This window comes from Vicugna pacos, chromosome 10, assembly GCF_048564905.1.
Source record: "Vicugna pacos chromosome 10, VicPac4, whole genome shotgun sequence".
Classification (NCBI taxonomy): Eukaryota; Metazoa; Chordata; class Mammalia; order Artiodactyla; family Camelidae; genus Vicugna; species Vicugna pacos.
The window spans coordinates 18,896,242-18,915,341 of record NC_132996.1 but is presented as its reverse complement, the minus strand read 5'-3'; the positions used below and the strand labels follow the sequence as shown (position 1 = coordinate 18,915,341).

Here is a 19,100-nt window from a genome sequence, read left to right as displayed (position 1 = left end):
AAGTATTTCCATTGGTGATGCCCCAGGTTTTATCCATTTAGTTGAAATTCAGAACTGGTACTTTTTCTTTTCATGACCTTTTCAGATGTCTTTTTTTTCTCTTCCTAATCACGGTTCCATTTAAACCAAATGACATGCAGAAATCCTCACTTCAGTGGTAATCTGCTTTCTTTTTATATCCAGTTTTAAACCATAATCACTACATTTTTCCTTCAATTGCTCAGACACTTGGTGTGTATTTTATTAAGCAACATCTTGCTAGGTTTAAGAAAAGTGTACTCTTAGAGCAAAGGGGAATTCTGAAGCCCCAGGAGTGAGCAATACAATGTAGCTTTGCAGATTTAAGACTGCATATAGCATGTTTAATAAGGCTTTGAAGAGAAATGCTATCAACTCTATGAACTTACCCTTCACTAGTTATGTGACCATAGACTTTTTCTCCTTTCTAAATAAGTGAGGGACAGGTGAGGAAACAGAGTGGTAGTTGAAATCTGACTGTTGGCCCCGCTGGGAGACATGGTGTTGGAATTTTACTTCTATCACTTAATTGTGTAACTTCTCTGAGATTTTATTTCCTCATATGAAACATGGAGATAATAATGCAACAGTGTTTGTGAGGATTAAATGCACAACATATAAATATTGAAACATACTAGGCATAATGATTATTATTATTATTCTACTCTCCCCATGTTCATTTGTGACTTTTTTTGAGTTCTTGAACCTGGTTCACTTCTTAATATGTGGACAATTCGTGGCGGTAGGAAGAAGAAATTCACAACCGTTTACTTTTATCTTTAGAGCCAGCATCAGCTTCTCCATGTGGTCCAAACCATTTTCAAGATGCTTAGGTGTAAAAATATCACCAGCACTCAAATCTTCATTGATTGATTCATTCATTCATCAAACATTTATTGACTGTCTACTGTGGTATCTCTTTCCCCAAGAAGCTCATAGTCTGTGGAGAGAGTGGATGTTTGTTTACATGAATTGCAAATCTAAGAGAAGAATGCAACAATACAAGAAACTGAGGTAGCATGGAGGAAGCAGTGTTACTCTACCAGGGATGGAGTGGAAGCCAGGAAGGCTTCTTGGAGGAGATAATTTCTAGCTTGTCTTTTGAAAGAAAAAAAAAATTCAAGTGGACAAAGAAGGAAGGGAATTCTGGGCAGAGAGAGTAATAATTGCTAAGAAGATGAAACATCAATTCCAGTTAAGCAAATGATAAGCAATTTGATATCATTAGAGTGTAAAGTACAAGGAGAGGTATGGCTGGGTATGTGAGAGGAGACAAATAATTACATACATGTATTTAGGTGAGAAGTATCCAAGAAAACTGTGCAGGCATATAAAGCTCAATAAGTGCATTTAAATTTTATTCTAAAGACCAGCTCTCATTTTATAAAATAAGTGAATTGTATTTTATATTCAGATATCATATTTGCATCTTCTTTATAGCTTGTTCTATAGTCTCATGCTCTCTGTAAATCTTTTATAGAGTTTATAATTAAGAAAGGCAAAGATAGAATTGCAATGAGGAAACACAATTTGTGAGAGAAATTTAATATCTAGGAGGGAAAAAAAAACTACAATAATGCATATTTAGTATTTCAGTATCATTAACAACCACAGAATGGTCAAATAAAAAATCAACAAGAAAATCCACTTTCTTTGCTTCCAGTAAAAATATTAAATATGCATTTATCAGAAGACTATTGAAAATCTTTTCTCTTGAATCTACTGGAATGAGGGAAAAGTGTGTTCCGAACTGTAAATGGAACTAAGTTGAAAACATTTTTTTCCTCAGCAGTTTTCTCTGCGTGTCCTCCCTATCTCCCTCCTCCCAGCCTCAACAGTCTTCGCCTCTTCATTTCTTTTGACTGTATCAGCTGTGTTTTGTGATGAATGTATACATACTCTACCTTCATTATTTCTCACTAATAGTTACTGGAAGCAGCTATTTGTCTGCCATTTTATGGATACTTGTGTATCTTTTAAAATATCCTTTGTATATTTGTTACTCATTGCTAAGTCACAACAGCTGGGAATTATCACTAAAACTCTAACATTCCTTATGCTCAGAAAAATCTCCCACACTGAATGATACCTATTTTTAGGAAATTTAAATATTTAAAAGAAAATAAAAATATTAAAATTTGGATAAAATAGGGTGTGATTAGTTTCATGACTAAGAAATCAATCACTTATAAAGAATCTTATGAGTGATCTCAAACAAAGAGAAATTTATATATTCACTACCCCAGAACAAAGAAAGATTACTAAATATCTTTATATGAAAATGTCTTGCACACAAAATTAGGTAACTCTTGCATGTATTTTCAAGGGAATGGGTTGCCTTCAACCCTGATTTCAGATCCGTTTAGACTCCAGTGACCTCTTTAGAGGATATTAAGTGTCCCAAATTTTTCTAGAAAAAACCCATACAAGCTAATGAAGTACAATTACATGAATGTTTCTTTTAGAAATTGTGGTCCCTTGGCAACTTACACAGCATAAAGGGTATTGCAGTAGTCACACTGAAAGAAAATGTAATATTTATAAAATTATTTCTGATTCGAGAAAATATCTTAATGTATGAGGAGCGTATGTAAATGGCAACCAACTATGAAATAACAATTTTTTATTCCTTAATTCCCTGGGCTGTTGAGCTTTCTCCTATTAAGCAGTTTTTTTTTTTTTTCCTCCTTTAGAACACTGCAGAGAAGACTTACCTATATTCCTCTATGGTCTTAGTTCCAGCTTTCACTTAAATAAATTACTCATTAATTAAATGGCTGCCTATAAGGGCAAAAGGAAATGAGGTCGATGGAGACGAAGTGGAAGTGAAACTTTTCAGTGTTCAAGTTTTAATATTATTTTGATTTTTGAACTTGTATAATTATATCACTATTTAAAATAAAGTTAAAATCATAGACCATCAAACATTCACCCACTAATAAAACATAAATAAGTTTTCTACAAATATATTTATTTAGCAGACTTATGGAAAGCCTGATCATTCTGGATTGATTCAACTATCCTTATTTGGATGAAAGAATCACAAAGCAGTATGATTCTGAAGGACAACTGAAGAACACTTGAAGCATGAGAAATAGAATCAGAGGAATCTGGGTGCAAGTTCAGCTCACAGCACTTACTAGCATGACCTTGGGCAAGTCACAGAACTTCACTGAGCTTCACTTTCTTTCTCTGTGAATTAGAATGATGATAATATCACCTGTCCTTCTCTTGGAGTTGTTCTGTACATCAGATGAGAAATTGCAAAACCTCATATATGTGCTAGTTAATATTTTATAATTTTTTTAATATTCCAAAGCCACTACTCAGTTCATTGGGGGAAGAGCCTCTTTGGTTTCCTTAATGTTTTTGTTTTCATACACCAAACAATGAAAGTAAAATGGAAGGTGCCTTTGTTTTTGGCAGCCTGGTTGGCAGCGATGCCAGGATCAGTCTGGGGACCAAAATCTACTCTCAGAGATCGACTATTTTTTTAGCTCACAAAGTCAATGTTTGGGAGCTCTAGTTAACTGGTGTGATGACTAACAGGCTTTTCAGCAGGGATGCATTTGCTCTGCCACCTACAGTTCAAAACTGCAAGGCATGAACACATGTTTAGCTCATTCATTCATTCATTCTACAAATACGTATTGAACACCCACCGTGGGCCAGGCCCTGTTCTCGGCCTCGAGGACCCAGCAGTGATCCAAACAGACAACACTTGATGCTCTCGTGGAGTTCATATTCTAGTGGAAAACTGACTGAACTAACAGCTTTTTTAGATCCTAACCACACACATCTTGATTTGAACAGCTTTTCTTGCCTTCTGCTAAAACAGCTTAAAACTGTTTTTTTGGGTGGCACATTCTTTATGTATCCAAGACCAAACATGAAAAACAAATGAAGCTGGCTCTGGTTGGCATGGCAGTGAGATCAGGACCCAGGCTGTTTCCTCCTATATTTCCCCACCCCCTGTTCCTTCTATTCCTTCTCTGGAGCCCAGGACTCTTCAGAGAACAGTTTGACACTTCCACTCGGGGAGTTCCCACATCAATTCTGTTGCCTGAATAAAGCCCTCAAAAGCCTGTATCCACAGTCTCCCAAAGGCTTTCTCAAGTTCCTCTCCCTCTCTGGGTCTGCTTCTCTCTCTCTCCACATAATAAGCACGTTATAGGCTTTCTGGTCTTTCCCATAATTCCCATAATAGTGATTGTTATCCCTCAGTGAAGATACGCTGTTTGTCAGAACTGTGTCCAGCATTTTACCTGCATTGATTCTCTTAATTCTCAAAATCATCCTGTGTCATGGGTGTGAACCCCCATTTTACAGATAAAGAATGATATTCTGAGAGGTGAAGTAATTTGTCCAAGGTCACAATTACACGGAGGTAGAGCTGGCCTTTGAACCCGATCCATCTGATTTCATAGAAGAAACTCTAAACCACTAACGCTTCCCACGTTCTGTGAGGTGAGGCTCTTTGACCCTCTCAAGGATCCTGCTCAGTACAGTGCCAAGCTCTGATCAGATCAGAGGAGCACAGTGTCTACTAAAACAAGCCTGCTGTTGAGGGCTGTGGTCCTCGCTGTTATTTATGGACGGCCTACTGCATTCCAGACATTCTACACCATTTCCTCCAATTCTTCCCTCAACTGTGGCAGGTAAATATGATCAGCCTTTGATATAGGTGAAGAATTTCAGGCTCAGTGAGGTTGTCAGTCACTTAAGCTTCTACAGGTAGTAAGTGATGAGCCTTCTGCCTGCCTTTATGCCAGTTTGGGGCCACAACTGTTCTCAGAACCCCACCTCCAACATCCTGAAAAGAACAACAACAGATTAAAAAGAGAGAGAACAACACCCTCCCAGCCTGGATCTATTCCAGGGCCCAGGGTCTCCAAGCCAGTCCTGCCTGGCACGTTTCTCCATCACATCTGGTTTCTAGACTCCAGGATCCCGCCCACCTGCAGGCCCTGCCTAACCTGAACACTCCCACCTCTGTTTCCCCATCTGACGTGTTTCGGTCTCCTCTGTACCTCCCTCTTTCTCTCTCTGGGTAAATGGCATCTTTCCTTCTTTGGATTCTCCCTTCCCATTCTTCCCTCCCAACCCTTTTACCACCACATGAATCTGGTTCCTTTTGCTTTCTCTATGAGAAGCAGTCTAGTGCAGGGGTGGTTCTGGAGTCTTTCTGAGAATTGAATCTTGGTTTTACTCCACTGGTTACTTGTCTGACCTTGGGAGAGCCACTTAATATTTTCTGCATCTCAGTTTCCCCAGTTGTAAATGTGCAAGTGGGCAAAGCAATAGAAATTACATCATAGGTTCTTGAGAAGTGTAAATACATATGTTAACATATGCAGAGATTCTAGAATGCCGTCAGGCATGTAGTGAACGCTCCCTAGAGACTAATTTTAATTATTCTTTCTTGTGATCATCCCCCTTTCTCTCTCCCTTTCTTTTCTTATCCTCAATATTGTGTTCTGCTTTAGCTAAAATTAAAAAGTGAACAGAGAGTTTCTATAAAATAGATACATTAGTTCATTGGCAGCATTCATTTATTTTTTCATCTGGTCTACACTTATTAAATGCCTGCTATGGGCTAGGCAGCGTGCTAGGGACTAGAGATCTAATGGTGAATAAAACATGCTTTCCTTGAGGGGTTTGTTTGTCTTGTAACTAGTCAAAAATGCTTTATCATGTTTTAATAAAATGGATGCATTTATATATTTTAATAAGCCAATATGTATGTCAATTGGTTTTGCCACCTAGTTTTCCCCCGAGTCTGCCTACTTCTCTATACCTGTTCTGCCGCTATACTGATCCCACCACCATGATGGATGTCTTTCAACTGGTTCCTCCCCAGGCCCCATGGAGCTCTCTGTCCTATTCTCCATTCAGCAGCCAGATCCGTCTTTATGAAAAGCAGAGCTGATTCTGCCAGCCTCCAGCTTAAAACTTTTCAACACTTTCTTTCAGGAGAAAGAACCAAAGACTTAACACAGTCCTGTGTGATCTGCGTCTGACTCCAGCTTCCACCACTTTGCACAGTGTTTCTTATGCACAGTGTTTCTCCCACTTTCTTCACTTTGCTTCCAGTCCTTCCATCATACTGTCCTCTCTCCTCCACAGGTGGCTTCACACACCTTTCCCTCCTTTTCCTTACAACTCCTTCCTCTGTTCTGCTTTGACGAATTAATGCCAACTCACACTTCAGAATTACTCTTTTGAAGAGATGCCTTCTTAACCCTCCACCTAGTTTTTTGTTTGTTTTGGTTTGATCTGGTTTAGTGTACTTTTAAGGGTATACTTGAGTTTCTAGACTCTGAGAGTCTAGATCCAAGGTCCTTTCTTCTTCTAGAGCACTCACCAGCTAGTATAGACCACTGTGTGATTTTACTTGGCTGACTGCAGGCACATTAGGGAAAGGGCCATGTCTGTTTTGCTCATCATTCTAGCTCCAATGTCCAGGGCAGCGTGTCGCCCATCAGGAACATGTAACAAACATTAGCTGAATAAAAACTGAATGAATGAATTTTTGTTCTTTTATTCCTTAATTTTCACAATGCATCAGCAGCTCTTTGTTAAGAAAGCAAATTATCCTTAGTGGTGGGAACATGAATATGAGGAAATGGAAAGAAGGAATAAGAGAAGATTATCCTAACCGAAGTGCAATTTGGATATTTTTGCCTTTTATAGACTTAGTCAATGAGTCTACCAGGAATCCTATTTGGATAAGGAATCTATAAAGCACATTAAAGAAGTGTACTTTATATTTCCTAGGCTTCGTTTTTCCATCCTAAAGTTGCTACTACTTGTGATTCTGAGAATTTAAGACATCATCATATTTCAGCTTTCTGCATGCTTGATTTCCTATTTCTTTCATATTACTTTCCTTCAGCTTCAATAAATCTATTTGTGAGCTTGGTAATTACAATTTAATTCATTAAACGGATAAGATTTAGGCTACAGTGGGTCTATAAACAAAGAGACTATGTACAATAAGTTGTTAATCTTGAAAGCTCCCACTTGAAAGCAGTAAGAGTTTCCACTTAAATTAAACTTATAACTATTATTGGAGGGTTCAAATCCTACTAAACACAGAAAGAGCAATTTCCACAGATAAAGATCTTTCCCCTTTCCACAAGTGGGTGAAAGCAGAATTTCCATGTTTTTAAACATGTGGAATAAAAAGAGAACACTTAGAAGTTACTTGCTTGTAATTATTATTCTTTGATGACAAGTTTTAATTAGAAGACACGGTAAACTAAATTTCACAGAATGTCAGCTGAAAGGAGCCGTAAAAATAATCTCTCTAACCATCTTAATTAACAAACAAGGCAGTCAGTGCTCAGAAAAGTGATGTGGTTTAGATGCGGTCAATGAAGCATAGGCTGCAGAGTCAGGGAAAGGAGAAGAAAGATGCCCCATTACTCATTATTATACTTGAGGATTGGCTTAAATAGGGGGATATTCAAACAGATGTCAGGGTAAACTAGACTGGGAACCTGCAATACAGAGTTAAGTTAGTAGGTATTTTATATCTGTCTCAGTTTATATTCTTCCTTTTGTCTCTGTAGAAACAGTTCTCTATATCCAGTAATTTTGTACCAGATGGGAGGGTTACCTAGGATAACACTCCCATCTGAGGGTTAACAAGGATCTGTGTTCATTTTGCAATACTTGTATAGTCAAGAATAGGATTAAGCCTCTTTATTTCCTTGTGTTTGATCTGGATGTTGTTAAAGACAAGTATGGATCTAAGAGATCTTCTTGGCTGTCAAAATGTCTCTAGCACAAGGATTTACTTAGCCTCTTTCAGTACTAAGGAGTGAATGCTTTATGTTACTAGATGCCAAGAGACCCCCCAAAATAATATAAAATTATTATATAGATGATGCACACAAAGACCAAAATATTGAATTATGGAATGAGAGTTGCTGTGGGGATGGAAAGAGGGATGATACAGTTGGAGGAGGGGTGACCTATAATTAGCATTGTAAATATTTTTAATCCCTTTGATATGAATTTGGAATGTTGTATTCTCAGGATAATCTATGAGGTCAGGAGAGTTTTCTAGGAGTCAGGAAATGGTACCTCCCTTTGTCCTCATTACATTTCTCTAGGTCCAAACTGGGGTGTGGGCATGCAGAGAGGGATGCAGCATTATTAATCATGAAAGCATCTGGAGAGAACCTCCCGTGAATCTGTAGACTCTGTTTGCAAGAATCATATTTCTGGTCATATTCTATGGTGCTATGTGTTAGATGGAGGCTGAGGAGGAAACAAAGCAACTAGGAGAAGGGTAGGAAACGGATGCATTGAGGAGTCCAGGGAGACTTCTAGTTGCAGGAGGTGGCAGCATCTGATAGTAAGATGTGTATATACATGAGAGAGGGTTGTAGAGAAAGACATGGCTAAGCAGTACTAATTCTAGAGTCATATGCACCTTTATTTTGTTTCCTCCCTAATATATTGGTAAAAATTAGAATATACCAACCAGATTAATTAAAATATATTTAATGCAATATATTTGGAGAAATCTGATATGTGGCAATACAGATGATCACTAAGGATGAACTGACTGATGATGGATAGATGGATGAATGGATAGATGGATGGATAAAGGGTGCTACAGGAAGAAGTTAGGATGAGGAAGAGGAAAATCATAATATATTTGAACTATTTATTGAACTGTCCATTTTTCCAGATTGGTGGCTTTTTAAATGAACAATAATTTTTATACTTTTAAAGCTTTCATATTCATCATTTACCTGTGATATATGAAGACGGTAATTAACAACAGTAATGAGCGAGAAAGGAAAGTGAAGTGTATATGAGAAAGCCCTGAGATGCCATGACAATTTTTTAAACTCCTTTATGTCTATTTAACCATAATAATCTTATTGGATGATTCCTTGGGCTATTTGAGCCATCTGCCTTCATGAGCTACTATAGTGAATTAAAAGAATTATTGAGGAATTTACTAGCTGCTCATCTAGCCTCAGCTTTAGTAGCTATGACCACTTTTAAGACATTGAACTGCTTTCCTATCTTGGTTGCTGACTGAGCTTCATTTGTGAAAGAAGGAAGCTGGACAAGATGGTCTTAAAGGCTTCCTCCAACTCTTAATTTCTATTTCTCAATGATTCTAGTTAAACCACACAGAACGCACCAAGTTAACTAGATCGTGCATTCATTTCTTCTTAAATCATGCAAAAAATGCAAAGAAAAAGGATGTTATGTTAGTGACAAAACTTTCAAGTAATAGAATTTATGCTTTTTAACCACCCAAGGTCAGGGTCATGTTTTTTGTTTAGAATTTAATGACTAAAGGGTTATTTTGATAATATCTTACCCATCCTAACATTTTTTTCTTTGTAGGTAAGACTCATAAAGGTGGATAACTACCACAAAGTCACACAGCTAGAATTAGAGTTGGCACTAGAATACTTGTCCCTTTGCAGTCCAGAGTCCTGCATGGTTTTTTCCATTCCAAAGTTCATCTTAAGTTTTCTCTGATGATGCTGATGCAATTTCTGATCAAGACCCACAGCTGGACCTTACAAATCTTGCCTGGGCATTTATGATGCATTTATTTGCATTGAGAAAATATTTCAACATGCCACAGCTGTTCATTCATATGCATAAATCTATGTAGACATTGATTTAAATAAAGAAATATAGTTTGCATTGCAAGTAAGCTTCTTGGATGTTGTATATACTCTGATTTCTGAGAACCTTCAGCTATAGAAGATGTCTATATTTTTACAAGGTTAAATTAATTTCAAACTTTATTCGTATCTTTGACCCTATAGAGAAATGCACCATGGGCTTCAACTCTGGCTTAAGCTCAGTGACTTAATTCAGAGTGCTTACTCTAAAGAAGATCAGAGCTTCACTTCATGCTGAAAAGAATATATACTTTTTTTTCTGCATTAGCTATACAATTTAAAAGAAACAAAAAAGATTATTTAAATTAATTTCTGCTCTAAAATATAGTAAGTTACTGAAAGAAATGTTATAGTGATGGCTGGATGATTTTTTTGTTGTTGTTCACAGAGCCACCCATCAGGATGGGATTCAGCCTTACCTCATCTCAACTCACTGCTTCTTTAACTCACCTGCGGTAGGGGCCATAATTAAAGAGAATGAAGCCTGAACAGGTTTGTTGTGTCACTAGTTGAGGAGTTCTATCAAGATTTATGAATGTGCTTGATAATTTGTATTTAGAGGGGAAGGACAGGCAAGGCAGAGGTGACTGACACATGAACTTCTTAGACCCCCCCCCCGCCCCCCGCAGCTGGATCTGTCTGTAGTAAAACCACTGAGGTATGACCAACTATTGAGTGACACATGGCAGAGATCAAACCTTGGGATACAACCTCATGTGACTTTGCCCCCTACTCCAGGTGGAGGCAGTCCACCCAGCAGTGTTAAATGGCAGTTTTTGCAGGGTCTCCAAGTATTCTAGAGCAGTACTTTTCAAACTTTAATGTACGTACAAATGTGCATCTGTGGATCTTGATAAAATGCAGATTCTGATTTAGTTGGCCTGGGTTGGGGCTCAAGATTGTGCCTTTCTAACAAGCTCTCAGTTGATGTCTGAGCTGCTGGTTCACAGACCAAACTTGGTAGACCAAGACTCTAGAAGAATTTATCTCTTGCCCCACCTTCCTACATGGCTTACTTTCTCACTTCAATTAGGTCTCTGCTGAAATATCACCTTATTAGAAAGGCCTTCCCTACCTACCATGTATTTCTCTGTTACTATCACCTTTAGCTGTCTTCCTATTTATTTATACTGTTTATCACCATCTGACAAATTTTATATTTCTTTGAGAGGGCTCTTTGGTTCACTGCTTTATCATTTCCTTAGAATAGTGATTGAGGCATAGTAAGTGTTTAGCGGGGGAAAAAAAAAGTCTATTAACTGAATGAAAATGGCCACTCTGCCACAATTCCATAAACCAGACCCACACTTATGAGTCTCTAGGCAATACTCAACTCTGTCCTTTGGGATTTTCCTTAGGAAGTTAAGTATTCTGTTAAAGAATAAAAAGTGGAGGAAATCAGGCCCCTCCGCTGTCTGCTCAAGTCTCTGTTCCCTGATGGGGACCACTATCGATTTCCTCCTTCCTACCTGCTGACCCTTCTGAAGCCTTTGCAGTGTCCCCAGAATGCCCTGAGTAGCCAGATTAAAGGCAAGGGGATACTGGTGGCTTTCAAGGGGACAGCGTAGCAATTAATTGTCTCCATTTTTGTGCTTTATCCAACAATTTATACTGTTCACTTGATTATCTTAGTGAATATCCAGTGGTTTATTATTTCAACTCAGTCAGTAATCTCACACTAAATATAGGTGGTATTATATTAGTGAGAAGGCAACAAATGCTGGGAAGATTTGCCCCAATCTGACCAAAGGAAATGCTGTGTTAGACTCTTTTTGACAAATGTGTAATTAGGTTGTAATCAATGCCTTTTTCCTTCATCAGTGGTGTTAAAGTTGAGTAACAGAGCTTTAAAAAATAGGAGAGCTTTAATTATCTTTTCTTTGTTCTATGTTACAGAGCAACAGCTGTAGATTTTCTGCAAGGCAGGAGAAAGAGAGTTTATCCACTAGAGTTGCTAAAGGTTTTGTAACAAAAAACAAAGAGACAACATCTAAAAATAGTATCAACACCAAATGTCCTATCTAGGAATTTATTTACCATTTTCTGCATCTAATATCAAAACTTTGTGGCATTCATTCAATATTCATACAGCAAATATTTCTTAAGCATCTGATACTAATATTTGCCAACACACTGAAGATATTGTATTGCACTTCTAAAACAAAAGAAGACCCATCTGGTAACTCTTTAATAAATCATAATCAAATTCATATTGAGTAAATTAACATGGGAGATAAAATGAGTGGTAGGGGTCCTTGCTCTCTAGAAGCTTACTTGAGTGGAGAAATGTGCAAATCATGACAAGGGACACACTGGGTGTCTGAATACAGGTCTAGTGAGCTCCCAGAAAGACTCCATCAACACTGATTCATCAGATTAAAGATGGCTTTGTAGTGGAATTGGCATCTGAGGGCCTTCAAGATAAGCAGCAATGCTATTGGTGGAAAGAGAAAAAAAAGAATTCCAGGCAGAGGAACCCACATAAGCAAATACCTCAAAATATGATAGTTCAGGACTAGGTGCAGAGTCAGGGAGCAGTCCTGTGCAGCAGACAAACGGAAAAGGATGATTCTGGTGGGTGGTGGTAGGGGGGAGGGGGTCTGGAGGTTGGCTGGGACCATATTGTGAAAGGCAAGGAGTTTGTATACAGGCATCTTGGGGTTGTGTCTTTTGGAATGGTAATTCTGAAAGCAATGAGCAAGATCTCTGGGAAGGATAAAGAAATGGGTGCGTGTGTGTGTTTGTAGGGGGTAGGTGGGCATTATTGGGCATTATGTTTCCTTTTTCCAAGTAGCGTTGGAGTGACTTCACAAACCAAATATAAGTAATTGAAATTGTTAGGAGAATTAATTTCCTGTATTGTTCAAATAGAATTTTTTCTGAAGTATCAGACATGATTCATTTTAAAAAGAGAGAAAATAACTACTATTTTCTTTCTATTATTAATATAACACCTGTTAATTTCAAAGTAAGCATGTGATACAAATTGGATTAAAAAAATGATAAAAATGAGTCACAGTCACACCATCAGAAAGAAATATTGCTTGTATGTGACTCTAAACTTGGCTTCAATTCTACCACCTAGAACTAGACATTGAATAAGACTGATGATGGATAGAGTAATTCAGACAATTGGCCAGTGAGCCCAAGCTCATCTTAAGCAGAAGTCAGTGTATGTAGCAACCTTGGCTTTACCCTGTGCAGTGAAACTCACCAAGGAAGACATACATTGCTACATTATAATAATTGTAAATCATTTATCATTATTTCAAAAAATGCACTCAGTACTATGAAAAACACAGTTGGAAATGTTTTTTGTATTTCGCAATACACACTTGTTTAGCACTTACTTTCTGCTTTGAAGCAAAAATGAGAAAAATGCAAGTAGTAAAAATGAGTCCCTTCAATCTTCCATTACCATCAAGTGGAAACTCAAGTACTGAAGAACGGTAAACTTCTCTTCATTAGTTCAACAACTTTTTGAGAAATACCAATTATATGTACAACACTGAAGGTAAATGTATCAGTGAACAAAATACAGGTTTTGGTGTCTGCACATTTAGAGTTCACAATCTTATATAACTTGGCAAGATGTTCTTGTTCCCTGCTCTCGGGAATATAATTCCCACCCATTTTTCAAAGTCTGGTCCTATCTCCCCATTTCCATGAGGTACTCTTGCACTGTCTGGCGCCTGCAGGCGTATCCCTCTGACATTCTATAATTCTTAGAGATGGTGCCTTTGTCATATAATTTTAGTCATGTGTCATTAGGAACTGATCTCTATTAAATGTGTCAAAGTCTTTTCTCCTCAATAAGATTTAAAAAATTGCTTAAAGACAAAGACCTGGGATGGGGGCATAAAGGTGGAATTTTCTGAATAGCTAGTAATACTGAGCAAGGCATCTAGGATAATTCCTGCTAAAAAGATTTGAATGTAATTTGAATTTACCCAAAGCCTGGTTCTTGACCATACCAAAAAAGATGTCAATAACATTAGTTTTAGCATGGATACCTCAGAATACAGGTGGAAATGAAGGGACTTGGTGAGCATATGCTAATGGACTCTCACAGCATACTCTTCTTTTCACTTGTTTCTTTAAAGGTAAATTGCTCATTATTTCTCAAATATGTATAACTTAAATGTCCCTAAATGATCTAAACAACAGTCCAATCAGTTTTCCATTTCAAACAATAGTTAAATTAAGGCTCACTTACACATTAAATTTGCAGAGGGGGAAAAATGATTGCTTGATGTTGCATGACCACATTTCTAACTGATTTAAAGCCACGACAAATTAGAATGCAGTTAGACTATTAAAATCGGGAAGTCATTCTGTGAATCTGATCTGTACTTTGGCATTTTGAAATACTAAGCTTGTTGTTGTTGTTTGCGGGTTTCTTTAGAAGCACTTTAAAAATCGATTTATGTGATTTATAAGATATGCTTTGAACAGGCATCTTGATAAAGTACAGCATAGTATCCAGAGTGAGTACGTTGCTTAAAGGAAACAAAGCTATAAGGAAGTTTAAGATGAAGATTTATGCTGATAGAACGAGGACGTGCTTGTGCTTTATTGTAACTTTTAAAGCTTGAAATCATTCTGTTCAAGGTTATTTAAACGGCTGTCTTCACTCTCAAGAGCTCCTAATTAGTGTAACTATAATTCTGACCATCTGCAAAATTGTTTGAGAAGAAATTTTTCAGAAATGGGAAAGTAGACAGGGATATCTATGCCTTGTGTCAGATTGTGGTGTAGGACATAGAGTCTGAGATCCAAAGAAAACAGCTATCAAGAAAATGGAAGAAGCCCATGAACAGGTTCTTAATCTGCACAAAGTAGAATTTGTTCATCAAATTGTGTAAACCCAGATCTTTTCATTTTCTGTTTTACAGTGGGTGCTTTTGGAGCTGTTTATTCCTATTAGAAGACATGTCATTCTGTGAATCTGTGAATTTTTAAGAAGTAGAAAGATTTCTCAAAACTGTCTGGGAAGAACATGTTTCTTTGGTGTTGTCATCATCCATCTTTGACAAACACAAAATCTCTCTTTCCAGATGGCTCTCTGGCCATATCTAGGCTAAGCCAATAGAAAAAAGCATTTAATACTTTTGTTTTTGGTATAACTTAATTGCAAATTCTAAAGTCAGGCAAAGGGAAAGTAACATACCAAAACACATACAGCGGAATATTTTCTTCATTCTTTTGAAAACATGTGGTTGGTTTACCATTAATGGCAAAACCTAAGATGTCACAGGAAAGACACAAACCTCAATCTTCCAAACAGCAATAGACCAATTGATGTTAAGAAAGAATCATTTGAAAATGCCAAAGAAGCACTTTATACCCATATGCACAAAGGTTCTTCCTTGAAGGCATCCTGTACTTTTATGTTCAGCTGTTCAAATACTCCTCTCTGCTAGCCACGTGGACCAAAAACAATTAACTACACTTCTTGAAGGCAGAACCATATTCCTCTGTTTTTTTGTACCAAGTCCAATCCACAGTGGTGCATGCAACTACATTTTATTAACAAAAGAGCGATTTTTATGTATAAATTTGCTAAGAAATCAACTCCACAGTAGGTAACATCCCAGTTGTCTCATTGAGCCTCATTCTGACCACAGAAACAGATGTTGAAACAAATCAAAAAACAGGGTTTGGCTAATCCAGTTTAGAATATCTCATCAAGTCTCCATTGGCTACTTCAACTTATGACATCTCACCAAGTCTCAGGGTTTACAGTGATGTGTCCCCAAAGGGATAGTGTGGCAGGAAAGGCAAAAAAAAAAAAAAATCCACATCAAGGACATTCAAAAATCGTGTTAGTGTTAATGAGAGTAAGCTAATGCCACAGGGAGAGAAGATGGTCTCCACTGGTCACGGTCAGTTTCTGTAGATGAGCTCTCTCCCCCTTGCTTCCTAGATCTTAATTGTTCTGTTTAGTGCCCATTGCTGACCAAAACTGTGTACCAGATAAGAACGTAAATGAAATAAAGCTGATGCTAGTTATTTGTTTAAATTCATATTTTCAAACAGGGCTTTCTAACTGTAGGAAGTTTTCCTTGGAAGATTAAGAGTAACAAAGCCTCATGTTCTTTGGACATGAACCACCAACTTTTCACCATAGTTCAAAACACCTTGGTGGTGACTGGCTAATACCAGTGATCAGAAATGCGGGTATCCATTCACACAGAAGCACATCAGAACATTGTACGTTTGCGTTCTCACTGACCTTCAGGTTGGTATTGTGCTATAATCGTCACCGTCTGTCCAGCCCCTTTTAGTGCTGCAGCAGCCTGTTCATGGGATGCTCCGCGAAGGTCAATGCCGTTCACCTGAAAGAGAGGAAGCCAGAGAATTTTGGTGTTTCCTAAGGCATATTATTCTGATAGACAGAAGGAAGAAGTTTCCCCAAACTGAGAGGCTGTCTGAGATTGTTACCTGCCTCAAAACCCTTCATATCCTACCCAGGCATTTGAGTGTTCACTTATCAGATTTTGTGCTCCTGATAACTTTAGTTAGCAGAGACGTGAAATTTCCCCTCGGGTGCTTGTGCCATGGTCTCAGTGGGTTGCAAGTTTTGCCTACCCATGTCCGCTAAGATTTTAGTGTGTGCATTTAATATGCTTCTATGAGTTTCCTAGACTTCTGGGATAGAGAGGAACCTTCAAAATTAGAGGGAAAACAGGGTAATAAAGAGAGACACATGTAATGTATTTAGACAAGTATCTGCTGACAGAATAATACATTCATATGAGATTCTGGGGAGACTGTATGGAATGGGGCTGGCTGCCCGCCAAATCCCTCTCTTTGGTCAAATGCCTGGTCCTGTCATCCTGAGCTTGGTTAGACAGTCCTGAGCCTCGTTCCAAAATAAATTTGACTGCCCCATTTCTTATGTGCAATCCCAGAATGAATTGTGACAAAATGAAATAGAGAACGCCAGGAGTTTCTGTTGCTCTTGCTAACTCCCATTTTGGGGTCCGTGCCAGAAGAGAAACAGAGCATCTAAAAAATAAGCACAAACCTCCTCTGAGAGGGAAAAATCACTCTGAAGTCAAATTTAATGAGAAGCAAAGGCTAAAATCCTTCTTGAGCCAATTCAGGCTAAGCCAACACAATATAATTACTGAGTGCTTTCCAGTGACAGGGCTCTGTGTCTGCCCCAGGAGAGGGATGGCAGGTCGGGAACAAAGGTGATCAAGACAAGCCCCTAAGAAGCTTTTCTGCTTCAACTGAACACACAGTAAGGCCAGTTTTCCAAGCTATGCAGCTGATATCAGAATTCTGCTTCCTTTTACTTACAGGGAAGATGGCTTGGGGCCATGAAGAAGAGTAAAAGAGCAGATCAGCTTATCTTCATGGAACATATAGCATCTTATTTCTCATCATTCTTCTTTGACAAATGATATTGGGTGATGGGTAGGGGTTGCCACTGTCAGACCTGGAACATCTGTAATCTTCAATTCTATGTGCTGGTCCTCTCATTATAACTGTTAAAGTCTCCTTATTCACTTTTATGAATTTCCTACCTTTCTATTCTGGTGAAAGCATTGATTGGCTTTCTAGTCTTACTGAAAGCATTGATTACACTGTCACATTGGGAAGTCTGTTGAGTAGGCTGGGTCTGGCTGGGCTACTCCCTGCTAGCTGAGCCTCAGTTCTCTCTTGCCTCAGTGGGAAGGGACTGTTTGGCCCTTTGGGTCTAAAGTCCCTTTGAATTATAAAATTCCAGACTTAATCCTTGTTAAATGACAGTCATTTCAGAGACTGTCTAGGCATTGATGAGTCAGAAGTATGACTCAGAGAGCTGGAAGAGACAGAAAAAGTAATCTGAGCTAGGCTTCTGCCTACAGGAAGTTGAATGCACAAGTGTCATGGGCCAAATGATCTCTTCTTTTGTCAAACAATTAGGGTGAATTTTTTATTAACAAATAATATGTCATCATGGTAATGAATTCTTATGCTTCAGAAAGGTATAAAAAGACAAGTAGAAAGTCTCTTCATTGTCTTCACACCCAGAGGTAATTACTGCTAGCAGTTTGTTGCATATGTTTTTTAGAAGTCTGTTATATACACGTGCAAACACATGGCTTTATCTCTATTCATTTTTTAATATATACATATATTATAATATATTAGTGACTTTCTATTTAAATGGATAGAATCATATCATACATGTAATTCTATAACTTGTTTTTGTTTAGCCTTTCATTTAACACTATATCTGGGACATTATCCATATCAGCTCATATCATTCTACCTTTTAAAGGGAGCCTAGTATTCCATGGTTTGGCGATACCAGTATTTTTCAGTATGATCCCTATTGATGTGGTTAAAGCTGTGTCTAGCATTTTGCTACTACAAACACTTATGAAGCTGCTTCTGAAGGCTAAATTCCCTGGAAGTATATTTCCTAAGTTATAAGGTATATGCATGATTTGTTTCTTTCAGTTTGCTATCGTACATGTAAAAAATAATTATTTATTCACTGAACAAAAGAAACTAATAATGAAGGAAAAAGCAGGCCATAATCTCTTTGCCCAAATAATACATTGTTATAAAAATATCATTAATATACAGTCAGCCCTTTATATCTGCAGGTTCTGCATTGGTAAATTCAATCAACCTCAGACTGAAAATCGTCAAAAAAAAACTTCCAGAAAGTTCCATAAAGCAAAAAAACTCGAATTTGCTACACATCTGGCAACTATTTACATAGTACTTACATTGTATTAGGTATTATAAGTAATCTAGAGATGATTTAAAGTATATGAGAGGATGTGAATAGATTATGTGCAGATACTACACCATTTTCTATAAGGAACTTGAGCACCCGTGGATTTTGGTATCTGTAGTGGGGGGGGGGGTAGGGAGTTGTCCCTGGAACAGCCAAGGGACAACTGTGTACATAATGCACATACATGAAAATCAAAGCAATACCAAAAAGTACGAAAATTGAAGGCTCCCTCTACCTCTTACTTTTCTCTCCAGAGGTAACCATGTTGATGGCTTCTTGTATATACTACCAATTATTTCTGTTATGAATATAGCAGGTTTATGAAATTATAAATAATTTTAAAATTTTATGCAAAAAAGATAATATTCTACATATTGCTATACCTTGATTTTCTTCCATTTACTAACATATCATAGAGAGTGTTCTTTTTTTTATTGGTGTATAGTTGATTTATGATATTATGTTAGTTTCGGGTGTACAGCATAGTGATTCAATATTTTCATAGATTATACTCCATTTAAAGTTATTACAAAATAATGACTGTATATCCCTGTGCTGCACAATATATCCTAGTTGCTGGTCTATTTTATACATAGTAGTTTGTATCTCTTAATCCCAAACTGCTCATACCCCAACATTTGACTTTGGTCCTTCTGATAGGTAGACAATTA

General features: G+C 37.6%; 1 protein-coding gene across 19 annotated transcripts in view; it reads right to left on the bottom strand.

The window, feature by feature from the left end:
- DLG2 (discs large MAGUK scaffold protein 2) overlaps positions 1 to 19,100 on the bottom strand; it is a 1,735,130-nt gene that overhangs the window by 265,415 nt on the left and 1,450,615 nt on the right. For all 19 annotated transcript variants that reach the window (XM_072969091.1, XM_072969075.1, XM_006197467.4 and 16 more), the window contains one exon: positions 15,922 to 16,024. In XM_072969091.1, the coding sequence (XP_072825192.1) occupies positions 15,922 to 16,024 (103 nt within the window). The remainder of the gene's footprint in view (positions 1 to 15,921; positions 16,025 to 19,100) is intronic.